Raw genomic sequence first — 14,214 nt, 5'->3', positions numbered from 1 at the left:
GGGGCAGAAGAGGGAGATTTCAGCTTGCCACACTTAGAAGAATGTCACAGTGAATTCCACCCAGAGGCATTATCTTGAAAAAGGCAATGAAGCAAAGCAAATGCATAAAATGCTTCTTTATCCTGAAAAGGGGGCGGGGGGAGGGATGCTTTCCACTAGTTTGTAACCTCTACCTTTGGCTTCAAACCTGATCGGCCTGAAGTTTTCTTCCTTCATGAATTTTTATCTTCAAAGTAAGCAAGCCTGCTTTTCCTGCATTCCTAGAGAACACTCACTTATCTCCTCATTCTCGTCTGTGTACCTCCAAGATTTCTTCCAGTTATCAAACACTGTGAGATATCATATGCTTATTTGGAATACCGTGTACCGTTTCTGGTCACTTCACCTCAAAAAGAATAATTGCAGAGTTGGAAAAGGTTCAGAAAAAAGGCAACCAAAATGATCAAGAAAAGCAGTGGAGAAACTCCCCCGTGAAGAAAGATTAGTTTCGAGAAAAAGCAAGAGGGGACATGGTCGAAGTGTGAAAATGTATGCACAGTGTGGAGAAAGTGGTTAGAATTTCCCCCCCTCCCACTCAGAGGAACTCATGGGCAACCACTGAAGCTGAATGTTGAAGGAGAAAGCACTCCTTCACACACCATACAGCTAAACTATGGTATCTGCTCCACGAGAGGCTGTGATGGCCACCAACTTAGATGGCTATAAAATAAGATTAGACAAATTCATAGAGGATAAGGCTATCAGTTTCTGGGCCAAAGCTCTACAGATGTAGTCGGTTTCCAACTCCTATCACCCCCCTGAACGTGCCCCTGGGGCTGCTGGGAGATGGAGTCCAACAAAACCTGGAGGGCCGTAGCTTCCCAGCCCCTGCTCTAGGATATCCCACACACAGCACGGCACAAAGACCTTGAAAACGAACATTCAAGTTGACTGAATTTACTGTTAGACACAGCTGATGCAGCAGCTCGAAGAGAATAGCCAGACTCCTGCTCCACTTCCTGCATATGACAAAGACACAATTCATCTGACATTTTCCAGTTCTTCCCTGCACACTTAAGAAACCCGTCTTGTTCTAATCCGCTGCAACACTATCATTAAATTTTATAAAAGCAGACTTTGTTTACCAACTCTTGGGTCTTTCCAAGTCCCATGAAGAGCTAAGTGAGGCTTTAGCAGGGCTGGCAGTTTGACAGAAGCACAACTGCAACCCATTCAAAGTGCAAGGAAGATAAAGTAGGAAGAATGGCAAAATGATGAAGAAGAAAAGAAAAGAAAAGAAACCCAAACACCGTAGGCCCTTCTGCAAACTAGCTAGCTGGAAAGCTAGGAATACAATAAGAACTGAATAGTTTTGAAGAACAAGCATATCAATACAGTATGAATCAAGCCAAACTTACAGGAACAAGCAGAACAATTGAGTTAGGCCAGTGAGAGAGTTTAGCAAACCTCACCTGTATGTTAGTACTACTGAATAATGGAGGAAGGAAACCCCCCACAATTGACAACACATTTTGAACTCCATCCAGATCGAACCTGTAAGGAAATTTGGGGAGCTGCAAATATGACTTCCAAAATTCTGTGGTGGATTTTCTGGATGTAACTAAATTCTTTTCATAGCGGCCTATGCTAGATGAGGATTCTAGACATCATATATGCCACAAGAAACCTGAGGCCTCCACGCCTACCTCAAAGTGCAGATACTTCCCCTATTACACCAGAGAGCCAATTTTCAGATGCTCAAGCTGAAACCCCCTCCATTTTCGCAATTTTGATATGCAGATTCAAAATAGGGTGCATCCATTTTTTTAGTAGAATTTTGGTTTTTCTCATCTTTCCTGTAAATTCTGAGAAAATCTAGTAATCACCAGCACACTGTCCAAATTTAATTTCCCCCCAGGAAGCTAGACACTGTGTGAGATGGAAACACCCCCTCCCAAGCTCCTCCACTCCCCCAAACAGAACAAGCGGCCTAAATGACCCTGAACGCAGTGGTACAAATTTTAAAAGCACAGAAGTTGTCCTCAAAGTGTACAATAGATGAGCCTTCCTGCTTTGGCTTATCTTCCTTTTTACTTTTCTTTTTTTCCTATTTTTCTTTTTTCTTTTCTTTTATCTTTTCCATAGTTGCTTATGTTCTGTGTTATGTACCGTATTTTTCGCACCATAGGGCGCACCGGACCATAGGGCGCACCCAGTTTTTAGGGGGGGAAATCAAGGAAAAAATATTTCCCCCCCCCCAGCCCCAAAGAGCAGTGTACAGGCTGCACACAACCTCTCCCTGCCAGAGGGGTTGTGCGCAGCTATGGAAGAAGGCAAGGCAGCGAGCGGGATGGATCCCGCTCGCTGTTTTGGCTTCCCCTTTAGCCCCGTGCAGCCTCTCCTTGCGGAGGGGTTGCGTGCAGCTATGGAAGAAGGCAAGGCAGCAAGCGGGATGGATCCCGCTCGCTGTTTTGGCTTCCCCTTTAGCCCCGTGCAGCCTCTCCTTGCGGAGGGGTTGCGTGCAGCTATGGAAGAAGGCAAGGCAGCAAGCGGGATGGATCCCGCTCGCTGTTTTGGCTTCCCCTTTAGCCCCGTGCAGCCTCTCCTTGCCGGAAGACGCTGCGCAGGGCTAAAGAAGCCATAGCCCCGTGCAGCCTCTCCCTGCCGGAGGGGTTGCGCGCGGCTATGGCACAAGCCTGCATTCGCTCTATAGGACGCACACACATTTCCCCTCAATTTTTGGAGAGGGAAAACTGCATCCAATAGAGCGAAAAATACGGTACTTTGATATTTTTTGTAGTTTTTAAAGTTTTTTCCCCCATTACTATTAAGGAATTTTCCTTTGTAATTTTGGTTGTCTATATTTATATGTACCTGTTTAAAGCAAAATAAAAGTTATTTTTTTTAAAAAAAAAAGAAGAAGTTGTCCTCAAGACGCAAGCAGCTTAGTCAAGCCTGCCTTTAAAAGGGTAGCACAAAACATCCCTAATGTATTTCAAAGATTTTTCAAGCTCTCCCTCAGTGGTTACTCCCACCTATGTTAAAGGCTTGGATACCTAGAGAGCAGTGTGACTGCTTCTCTCTGAATTCCTTGTGCCCCTGCATGATCACTGAGGTCTTTGTGGGAGTCACTTTTAGTGGTCCACCGTGGCTCAAATCCATAGTTGGTATCCAACAGGAGCTGTACACTTAGTATTACTGGCCCCATTTTATGGAACTCCCTTCCAGCTGATGTCAGGCAGCAGTCACCACCATTCCCTGCCCCCCCCAAAAAACTTCTGTTGCCTGCTGAAGACTTTATTATTATTATTCCAGCAGGCATTGTAATTGAGGTTTGATTTTATAGTTTTGACCGTTTTTTGTTTTTGTTTTGGCACCGTATTCCTGCAAACCACTTAAGAGACGACTGTAGTTAAGCAGTATATAAATTGTTTGATATATAAATAAATCACACACGTGTCCCCAGTCCTGGAGGCAGAGAGCACAGCTTTTCAATGCTCTGCCTTTCATGTACCAGAAGCAACAACTGTAGTTTTAATAATGCCAAGTGTTAAAGCACAACAGCTGCCAAGTGCTCCATTCTCCAGTCCTTTCTTCACTTGGCAGTGAAGTCATGGAACAGAATTATCTTCTCAAAGCCTATTGCCTGAAATTTATTCCCATTTCCCATTTGAGAGAGGCCAAAACTTGAGGGCTCCAATTAATGTTAAACATCATGCTAACAGTCTTTAATGCATTAATATCTATTAAGGCAATTTAACCATTCATAAAAGATTCTGCTGACAAACTCCAGGGATAACAATGTGATTAGCAAGAAGTGGAAGCCCCCAAGGGGCAAATTTTCTGCAAGTGGTTTCATTTAGTCTGCAAAGTCTTCCGTAAGTAAGTACTAAGCATCTCTTCGAGTGTAGAATGTGGAGTCCCTCTGCCCCAAGGATCGGCACTGGGACCTGTGCTTTTCAACTTGTTCATAAACTACCTAGAGTTGGGAGTCAGCAGGGAAGTAGCCAAGTTTGCTGATGGTGGTAAATTGTTAAGGGTGGTTAAAACAAAGCAGTCTTGTGAAGCTTTCCAAAAGGATCTCTCCAAACTGAGAGAATGCATGGGAAAATGACAAATACAACTCAATTTTAAAAATCATAAAAATGATAAACATCAGGGTGAAAACCAGTATCTCAAAGTGATATCCACTACTTTCATGTAGTTTTCTTTAATAGGTAAACATAAAAGACCCCTGAACGGTTAAGTCGAGTCAAAGTTTTCTTTCATAACCCTGAAAGGATAGATAAAAAGGCAGAATATTTGAGTACCGGCAATAGGCTTTGAACAGTGGAGTAGCCCAGACTTGCAAAGGACTTAACATCTAGTATTTCTGAGGACATTTCCAGGTCAGAGGATTCAGTTGCACAACGGCAATTGGAAAATCCAAGAACTAGATCTCTCTCTGTGTGTGTGTGTGTGTTTGTGTATGTGTGGTGCCCTAAAAAGTCTTCCCCATTTTATTTTAAGTATATTGGCTGCCTACTAACTGAAGTTCTTAAGATGGCAGAGTATAAATATATCATATAACCACAACCTATGAAGGCCAAGGGAAAAGTGAAACAGGTCAGTTTTACCAACAGGAAGGTAAAAATGTAGCATATGGATAGGCAGATACTGAAAATGATTCCCGGCTACGTATTCAACACTTTGAAGTGTGCAGAAACTCTGAAAATGCTGTAGCATAATCTTCTTGTAGCCATTTTTCACAGCATCTCATGTGTGAAACAGAAGCCATGCATCCAACTCCTCAAGTAGCAAGGGAAATATGAAGTTTGAAAATTTGCACCTTCACAGTAGGGTTCACCCCTCTCTCCCCATTGTCAGTTTCAGAATTAGTTCTCACTAAAAAGCTTGGAGGGGGAGAGATAATTCATCTGAGGTTTTAATTAATTTAACCAGCATCGAAGAACTTGTCAGACAATGGTATTTGGGTAATTGAGAACTTAGCAAGATGTGGTAGGTAGAGTAACATTTTACTCTATAGTGCATTATTTGGGTGTTTCTATATTTAACAATATGGCATACAAACTGATTGAAACATCTGTGCAGTAAGCAAAATTTGTGAAATCCATATTTAGGATGTCTCCAATGTGATTCGTAACATTCTTTTAAATACACTGGTAGCTACCTTAATAACTTTCATTGGTAGCCATGGTATGGATATATCAAATAACCTATGAAGTCATTGGGAAAGTATAAACAGGTCAGTTTTACCAACAGAAAGGTGCAAATGTAGCATACGAATAAGGCAGATACCGAAAATGATTCCCAGCTGCATACTTAACACTTTACGTTTAAAGTGTGCATCTTACCTTGCAACATGCATCGATATGCTGATTCAGATATTGCATAAATATGTGGAGGCATCTCATGGCGTTTCTTTCCTCTGTACATTTCAATGATGTTCTCGGAGTAAATTGGGAGGTTCTTGTAAGGATTTATGACTACACAGAAGAGCCCGGAGTATGTCTACAGGGAGGGGGAAGAAAAGTTGATTAGTCTCTCCCAGCCTGCATTAACCTAACCTGTATGTACTACTGTTTATTTTTTTTAACTGATTGTTAAATAAATAAAACTTTTTCCCCATTATCTTTGGTTTAATTCACGATGCTAAATTGTGGATAAGAGTGAACAGGAAAGCATGCAGGTGTAGAGTTATAAAATAGTGGCTAATTCACTCCTACTGCACTGTTGGAAAATAAGCCATGGTTTGGCTTAGAATTACACATGAACTATGGCTCATTGATTGTCTAAACCATGGTTTGTCCTGCAACCAAGGTTTGCTTTTGGTTTACACCTTGCCTAGCAGGAGCAGAGAGAAGAAAGATGCTTGTCATTTTCTAAACATGCTTGCTCTTTCACATACTGCCATAATTTGGCTTAGCGTGACATGCAAACTGAGCTACTGATTCCTATCCATCCTGTCCTTAACCACACAACGCTCAATGCTTTGTTTTTGTTCAGAAACATACACAATGCCCTGTTAGCTTACACACATTTCACTCCTGCATAGATACAAACAAGCAAGTGGGGGAGACATGTTCCACACTACAGCATTATTGAAATAAAGGTACTTAGTGGGTCTTTTAAAAGACTTCAGCTGCAAAAAATAGTTTACCGCTATAGCTCATGTCAACGTTGGGGATGGGGGGAACAGCACACGGTCTGGAGCTGATGTTTATTTGCCCTCCCTACTTAAACCAGCAGAGGAAAAATTCGGATGACAACCAAGCACATAGAAAGAGTGTTGCATTTCACTGGTGCAGAAAAAGATTTTAAGCTCTCCACTTTGCTTACTGGATCTTGGATGGGCTGGTGACATCTCACAGGAACCTCCAGAACCTGCATGAACCTTCACAGAGCCTAATAAGCAATGTAGAGGGCTTAAAAGCTCTCTCTGCCTTCCGGGTGGGGCAAGGCCCACTCGGCGCACCAGCTTCAGAAAGGTCACATGGAGGAGGGGGGAAATCTGTGGTTGTTCTGATTATAAATGATTTCAGCTTTATGCACACTCCCTCTGAAAATAACCCTGTGCAAGTTGCAAGCCTACTGTATACTATGACCACAATCTGGGCATGGATAATGGAAAAGCTCTAGCCTCAAGACTGATGCTGGTACCTCTTTGCATAACTAGATGCCCCATTTGCTGCAAGTCAGAGTCTTGCTAGATTTTAAGCCAAAGATATTAGACCATCTTAAAACACAGGCCCAAATATCTTTTTTGAAATTCTGCTTCTCAAGTGAAAGAACAATATATAATCTGTAGCAATAGCAGCATATAAACCTGTGTCCTATATTCCCCTTCCTCAGTAGTGCACTGTTCTACAACTTGCTTAGGATTTGGGGTCCTCACTTCAGCTGCCACTTCCCAAGGAGGAACAGAACAATATTTTCTGCTAGCGGGCTCCTCAATTCCATAAGTACAAGGCTAGTTTATCTATGCCATACTATTAAGTAGCCTAGAAATGGGAACGTTATTTTTTTAAAAAAGCAATAAAAGAGAAGACCATCATGTGCGCTGTTCTACAACTCATGTTAGTGTGAAGATTTAACCTAATAGTACTGAACAAGATGAAAAACAGATCAAAGTACACACATTAAAAAAGTGAATTCGTGTCTTGAGGTAGCGTGGGGGGAATACTTATTTATGCCTCCTTATCAGCAGGTTTTTGAAACTGAATGCTACTACAACACTAGACAGTATTGCTTAGTAATTTGAAATCTACATAAAGCCCACAAAGCATCCTGAAGGAAAATATGGTACAATCTGTGTTTCAAGAAGTGGCAGAGAGATATTTCTAGATTTGTCTGGCAGGGCAAGAAGCCTAGAATAAAATTTAAAATACTAACGGACGCAAAGGAAAGAGGTGGATTTGCCCTGCCAGACCTTAAACTTTATTATGAATCAGCAGCTTTTTGCTGGCTGAAAGAATGGCTGCTTCTTGAAAACACAGACATTTTGGATTTAGAAGGTTTTAATAATGTATTTGGATGGCATGCATATTTGTGGTATGATAAGGTCAAAGCACATAAAGCATTTAAAAATCATATTGTCAGGAAAGCATTGTTTAATGTCTGGATAAGATGTAAGGACCTACTTGAAAATAAAACCCCAAGGTGGTTGTCACCAATGGAAGCGAAGGCTCAGAAAAAGCTCAATATGGAGGCCAAATGGCCGAAATATTGGGAAATTTTGGAACAAGAGGGAGACAAATTGAAACTGCAGAGTTTTGAAAAACTAAAAAATAAAGTGCGAGATTGGCTTCATTATTATCAGATAATGGAGGCATATAACTTGGATAAGAAAATTGGCTTCCAGGTGGAAAAATCAAAATTGGAAACTGAACTGTTAGATGCTAAAACCAAGATTTTGTCAAAGATGTATAACTTGCTGTTGAAATGGAATACTCAGGATGAAACGGTGAAATCTGCTATGATTAAATGGGCACAAGATGTTGGACATAACATAATGATGGCTGACTGGGAACAGTTATGGACCACAGGTATGAAGTTTACGGCATGTAATGCCTTAAGAGAGAATATTATGAAAATGATTTACAGGTGGTACATGACCCCAGTCAAGCTTGCAAAAATCTATCATTTGCCCGATAATAAATGTTGGAAATGTAAAGAAAGGTACATTCTTTCACCTTTGGTGGACGTGCCCAAGGATTAAGGCTTTCTGGGAGATGATTTATAATGAAATGAAAAAGGTATTTAAATATACCTTTCTGAAGAAACCAGAGGCCTTTCTCCTGGGCATGGTTGGCCAATTGGTGTTAAAGAAGGATAGAACTTTCTTTATGTATGCTACAACAGCAGCAAGAATACTTATTGCAAAGTATTGGAAGACACAAGATTTACCCACTCTGGAAGAATGGCAGATGAAGGTGATGGACTATATGGAACTGGCGGAAATGACTGGCAGAATCCGAGACCAGGGAGAAGAGTCAGTGGAAGAAGATTGGAAGAAATTTAAAAACTATCTACAGAAATACTGCAAAATTAATGAATGTTAGAATGATGTTGGGTTGAAGTTAAGGGGTTTTTAGCAGCAACGTTATAAAGGAATATGTAAAAATGGATTGTTAACAAGTGATAATCTAAAGTTATAATATATTAAGATAAAAGATTAAGATAAAATCAAAGACGGAAGGGAATTGCTGAATTAATTGAACTGGAATACAAAAAAGGGAGGTGTGAGGAGGTCAGGGAAACAAGCAAATGAAAGATAAGATATGGAAAGACTGATTGTTTTTAATTGTTTTTATTTTTCTGTATTTTGTATTTTTTTCTTCTTATTTTTGTAACCTTTTTTGAAACTTTAATAAATATTATTACTAAAAAAAAGGAAAATATGGTACAATCTGTCACAGTTATCATTGGAGTGTAGATATTTGTGGAACCCTGTCAAGAGTACATTCCAGCATTCCTAGCCCCTTTTGAACAATAAGACCTAAGACTTGATCTTCAAGAAAAGGAAGCTATCAGTTGCTTGAATTTGGCAGGGTTTACAATTGCTTATCATGTAAGCAGTGGAAAATATTATATTCAATTTAATTATAATTTCATTATCACAGAATGCACATGTCCTTTACACTGATCCTAGCAGTTTAGTCCGGTACATCTGTACTTCTGCAAAGTGAAGAATTTGTAGAGAAATTAGTAGCTGGTACAATCACAATAGCCAAAGCAATAATTCTGGTTGTTTTTTTAAATAAAATCAAGTCTCTAGTCATCCTACAGAAGCTCAAAAGTGGCCTCTGGTCACAAAGTAAAGTTTATGTACCCCACATAATTTCATAATCACTTCCTCCTAAACCCCCTACTGTCTACTACGTTCTCAGCTCTCTGGGGGCAGCCCTTAAGACAACTCACAAAAAACGCCCAAATCAACCACTTGATACAAAACACAGTGCAAAGTAAATTTCCATTGTATTGATTTTCATGGTTTATTTTGAAAAGTAGAAGGCAAATTTCCGCAGTACAGTATTTCCTGATTCACTGAATACAAATGTGGCGTTGCATTTGGCTACAGCTCCTCTTTCAAATACCATTTTATAGCTCAAGCACAAATTTTCCTTTCCTAATGCAATTTAAATATGAATTTCTTCACTTCAGGTGTTTCTAAAACAGAAGGCTGCATAGACTGTTTGCCTAGAATATGTGGTATAATATGACTCAACTCAATACTGTGATTTAAACATTTCAGGTATTATTAACATTGACTTCTTTTTCTTGGTGTAGAAATTAAGATCTAGGACAGTGCCAATAACATGCCACACAGTAACTGTTTTGTTGAATTATAGTTATTCACTTTGAACTAGACCTCAAAATAAGTTACCAATCTCAGATCTGGCATGGAAAGATTCAGATTTTGAAATTTTAAACATTTCCATTAGAATTTTTATACTGAGAGTCACCTAAAGATCAAAATCAAGTCTTTCCAATGCTGCTACCCCCTTTTAAAAGAAGTGGAGATGTGGGGAATTGAACTGAGGATCTTCTACATGCAAAGCATGTGCCCTAGCATTGAGCTACAGCTTTCCCCTTGAGCTTTTACTACCTACTTAATATGTGCATTGGATAAATGTAGGATATACCAGTGGATAAACCCAGGACCCAAAGGTGGCGTTATTTCTAGATACTGTGCTGCGCCCACCCCCCTTTGTAGTTCTACCTTGCTTTTTCTTCTGTCTTGAGAAAATAGAGCAGAAAGAAAGAAATATATTAGTGAAGGACAGAAGGGAGTCTGAAGCTTCAAGTTTTCTTGTTGTGTCTTGACATATGAACGTATGGAAGGGGAAGAGTATGAATCAGCTATTAGAGTATGTAGGATGCAGCAGACTGCTATAGTTTGACTACATTTAGTATTGGAGGGAGGGGAGAAGGAATTTATAAGCTTATGTGAAGTTATTTACTGTTATCCAAAAACCATGTAAAGGGTGGAAGGGTGACTTTGGGAGTTATTTAGGAGGGCTGAGGAAATATTGCCACTGTTACTATTTTTTGAAAAATGGGGGAAAGTTGAGTGATTTTAAAAGGGGGCATATTTCTATTTAATTTGGTAAAGCCAAACAAGCAGCCAATATAAGATTCTGAAAGATGGGGCACATTGAAGTAGAAGTCCACCAATGCAAATTGACCCAATGTCCATTGTCATACACAATCTGGCAAGGAATATGATAGACAGTCATAGTGGGAGTAAGATTGAGAAAGAGGTACCAAGGCAAAACACATAAAAATCTAAAAATGGTGAGACTTTTTAAAAATAGCTAGTGAGGAAGTCATGTGTATTTCTTGGGGGATTGTATTCCATGAGTATGGGGCCACCAGTGAAGACCACTTGTTTTCGATATCATTCAACTATTACCACACAGAGTCTGATTTATTAAAGCAGTTTTTAGGTTCAGATATAAAGGGAGACGGTGGTTTAAGAAACTCTAAAAGTTTTATATTATGGCATGTGAGTGAAAAGAGGAGGAAAAAATAGGCACAATGCTCCTTTTTTCAGTCAAATAAAACACATATTATTTGGCCATTACTGTCATACCTAAGCCATGCCTGTAAGTCAAAACTAGCACCTTGCATTGTGCACAGGACACAATTACAGATGCAATATGTACTTCGGAGCACAGATATAATTTGGTTCCAACAAACCCAGCCCTAGATAATCTACCACATTCTGTGCCTGTGGAAAATTCTGTTTTCAGGGGCACGCCCCACACAAGCGCACATTACAGGTGTCTGGTCCTTTGAAGGTAATTTGAATTATCCAACAATAAGAGATGCCAACCATCAAGCAGAAATGCCTAGCTGAAATCCAGCCAACAAAGCTGAATATGCATAGCGATTACTAAACTCGACTGACAAGGAGGAAGTAAGCCACATCTAGAACAGGAATCCTAAACTCCCAGAGGCCACCAGACCTGCCAGCTATCATCATCACTTCCACCTTGCCAAGATTCAACTTCAGCTGGTTCACTTCAGCTCCTGACCATGTCCAAACACTGAATAAGCATCATAAGGACAGGTGCAGCCTTGGAAGAAAAAGTCAAGGCTGCATATCCTCACCAGTTGCAACAGCAGCTTGCAAGTCAGCTCTCCTATTTTCCTAACACTGCATGTTGCTGCCAATTACCCAAGAGGGGGAGGCAAGGCCACAGCATTGGGGGGAGTCAGATTAGCTCCCTGCTGCTTTGTCCCTCCCCCTCTCAGTAACAACAGTGATGCTTTGGGAAGGTAGGAGAGCAATGTTTCACCCATGCCGCCTCTCTTGACTGCTACTGACTACTTGTCTATGCCCCAAAACTATGACCAAGCCCAGGGGCGAAAACCTCATCATTCTTTTTTACCACCCCAAATCGAAGAACAAAAGAAGCTTGGAAAGAAAAGGTTCCAGTCACACAATGAAGAGATGTTCGTGACCAGTTCCAAAGCCTTCCTGGCCACAAATGCTGAAGCATTCAAAAATGTTTTGTGTGTCCTGGTCACCTTATCACTACCCCACAGTCAAAAGTACCAAGAGCCACAGACTATCTAATAAGAAAAAGTAGGGCGATTATCAGAACCCTAACCACATTGTGGATCAAGTTACAAGTTATACGTAACATCAGGCTGGCATTAAAAAAGATACAGGTACTTTTTCACATTTCAGTCAATAAGGAAGCTGTTGTTGGTGGCTCCATGGTCCAGTAAAGGCCAGTCAAATAATTATTACTTACATAAATGAGCCCAGAGTAGTATCGGTCCTTCAAATTATGTAGAACAGAGGCCTCATTTAAGCAGGTTAATTCTGCCATGTCTTCCACTTTAGAAAATTTGGGAGGGTTCATCTTCTGAATGTCATCTTTGTTGACAACTGCTTTCTTCCCATTCTCAGCCAGTTCAACCAGCACTTCATCTCCCCTCTCCTCTTTGATGCTTGCAGCTTCAAAGCCATGACGTTCTGAAGGAATCCACACAAGTTTTTTAGCAGTCCAGTCAGCCTGTGTAGCAGGGTTGTAGATTACTGCCCTGTCCACAAAGAGATATCTCTCAGGGTCCTCCTGTCCTATCCTCTGCGCCATCATGCGGGAATTAACAAATAACTGCAACCTAGGGGGGAAAAATGAAAACAGAAGTAGCAGTCACTATTAATACATGAACCTGAATTGGCTGGTTTCTCAAACTCAGCAGATTCTACAGCTAGAGCACTGAATAATCTCAAGGATGTATACCCAAATAGGGGATTTAGCAGATTCTGCAGAAATGGGTGCTTATGAAAGCGAAACATCCTATGAAACCAGGCCATTTCTGTAAGAAAGCATATTTGCTCCAATGTAATGCTCATCTTTGCTTAATAAGAGCCCCATCTGTAGCCATGCAAGTATCTGCATCTCAGCTTGCTTTTCCCATTTACTTTCAATGCACTGACACTGCAGCCCACCAAGACAAAGGTGGCGTTGTGGTCTAAACCACCAGACCTCTTGGGTTTGCTGATCATAAGGTCGGCAGTTTGAATCCAAGCGATGGGTGAGTTCCCATTGTTTTGTCCCAGCTCCTGCCAACCTAGCAGCTCGAAAGCGTAACAGCACCAGTAGATAAATAGGTACCAGAGTCGCGGGAAGGTAAACAGCGTTTCCATGTGCTCTGGCTACCGTCACGTTGTCCCATTGCACCAGATGTGTTTTAGTTATGCTGGCCACATGACTCAGAAAGCTGTCTGTGGACAAACTCCAGTTGATTGAACTTAACGGTCCAGTCAAACCAAAGGCTGCAATCTTATAAACATTTAAGCTAGGGACAAATATTCAACTCTATGGGGCTTATTTTCAATTAAACATGTACACTACACTGCATTTTCCTATGCCAAAGTACTTTGATGCAGGATACCAGTTTCTGTATAGAATGGCTTTAACTTTATAAAGTTATATTTAGTACTGTACAATTTGTTTTTGGTGCAGTAACAGAAATAATGGATTACCACTCCATGACAGCTCCATAGCTGTCAGTGCATTCAGTAGTTTCACAACTACCTGTCCAATACATAATAGGAAGCATCAGCAACTTCTGAAGGAGGATAAACCAGCTGAGTTGCCAGCTAGGCTCTGCTGGAAGATGGTAGGCAAACAGAAGCAGTGTTCGAAATTCCGCAAGCGCCAGGCACATTTTGCTACTGGCACAGGTCCAACTGCAACTACCTTGAGATTTCTGGACACCAAAGTTGGCAAACACATGTTTAAAAACCTCTGCCTTAGTCCAGAGTGAATTTCCACTGTGTGTTTTTCTACTTCTTGCATACTGGGACAAGTGAACTGTTGTAAGAGGAAGCTACAGTCAAGCAATGTAGTTGAGATCACAGAATCATAGAATTGTAGCATTGGAAGAGACCCCGAGGGTCATCTGGCCCAACCTCCTAGTGTGGTGTAGTGGTTAAGAGCGGTGGACTCGTAATCTGGTGAACCGGGTTTGATTCCCTGCTCCTCCACATGCAGCTATTGGGTGACCTTGGGCCAGTCACACTTCTCTGAAGTCTCTCAGCCCCACTCACCTGACAGAGTGTTTGTTGTGGGTAAGGAAGGGAAAAGGAGATTGTTAGCCGCTTTGAGACTCCTTCAGGTAGTGATAAAGCAGGATATCAAATCCATTGTGGCGACTGTAACCTAGGTTTAAGGTGCCATTTGGCACCTAGCTTATATATCTGAGTTTCTA

General features: G+C 40.9%; 1 protein-coding gene across 4 annotated transcripts in view; it reads right to left on the bottom strand.

The window, feature by feature from the left end:
- Positions 1-14,214, bottom strand: part of MYH10 (myosin heavy chain 10) — a 75,142-nt gene that overhangs the window by 54,681 nt on the left and 6,247 nt on the right. For all 4 annotated transcript variants that reach the window (XM_080993558.1, XM_080993557.1, XM_080993559.1 and 1 more), the window contains exons 2-3: positions 12,246-12,618; positions 5,334-5,490 (exon numbers count right to left, since the gene is read on the bottom strand). In XM_080993558.1, the coding sequence (XP_080849684.1) occupies positions 5,334-5,490; positions 12,246-12,593 (505 nt within the window). In that variant the 5' untranslated portion in view covers positions 12,594-12,618. The remainder of the gene's footprint in view (positions 1-5,333; positions 5,491-12,245; positions 12,619-14,214) is intronic.

The sequence above is a fragment of the Podarcis pityusensis genome (genome assembly GCF_964106645.2).
Source record: "Podarcis pityusensis genome assembly, chromosome: 2".
In the NCBI taxonomy this organism is placed as follows: domain Eukaryota; kingdom Metazoa; phylum Chordata; class Lepidosauria; order Squamata; family Lacertidae; genus Podarcis; species Podarcis pityusensis.
Note: the sequence above shows the minus strand (reverse complement) of the source record. Positions and strands in the feature narration are given on the sequence as shown.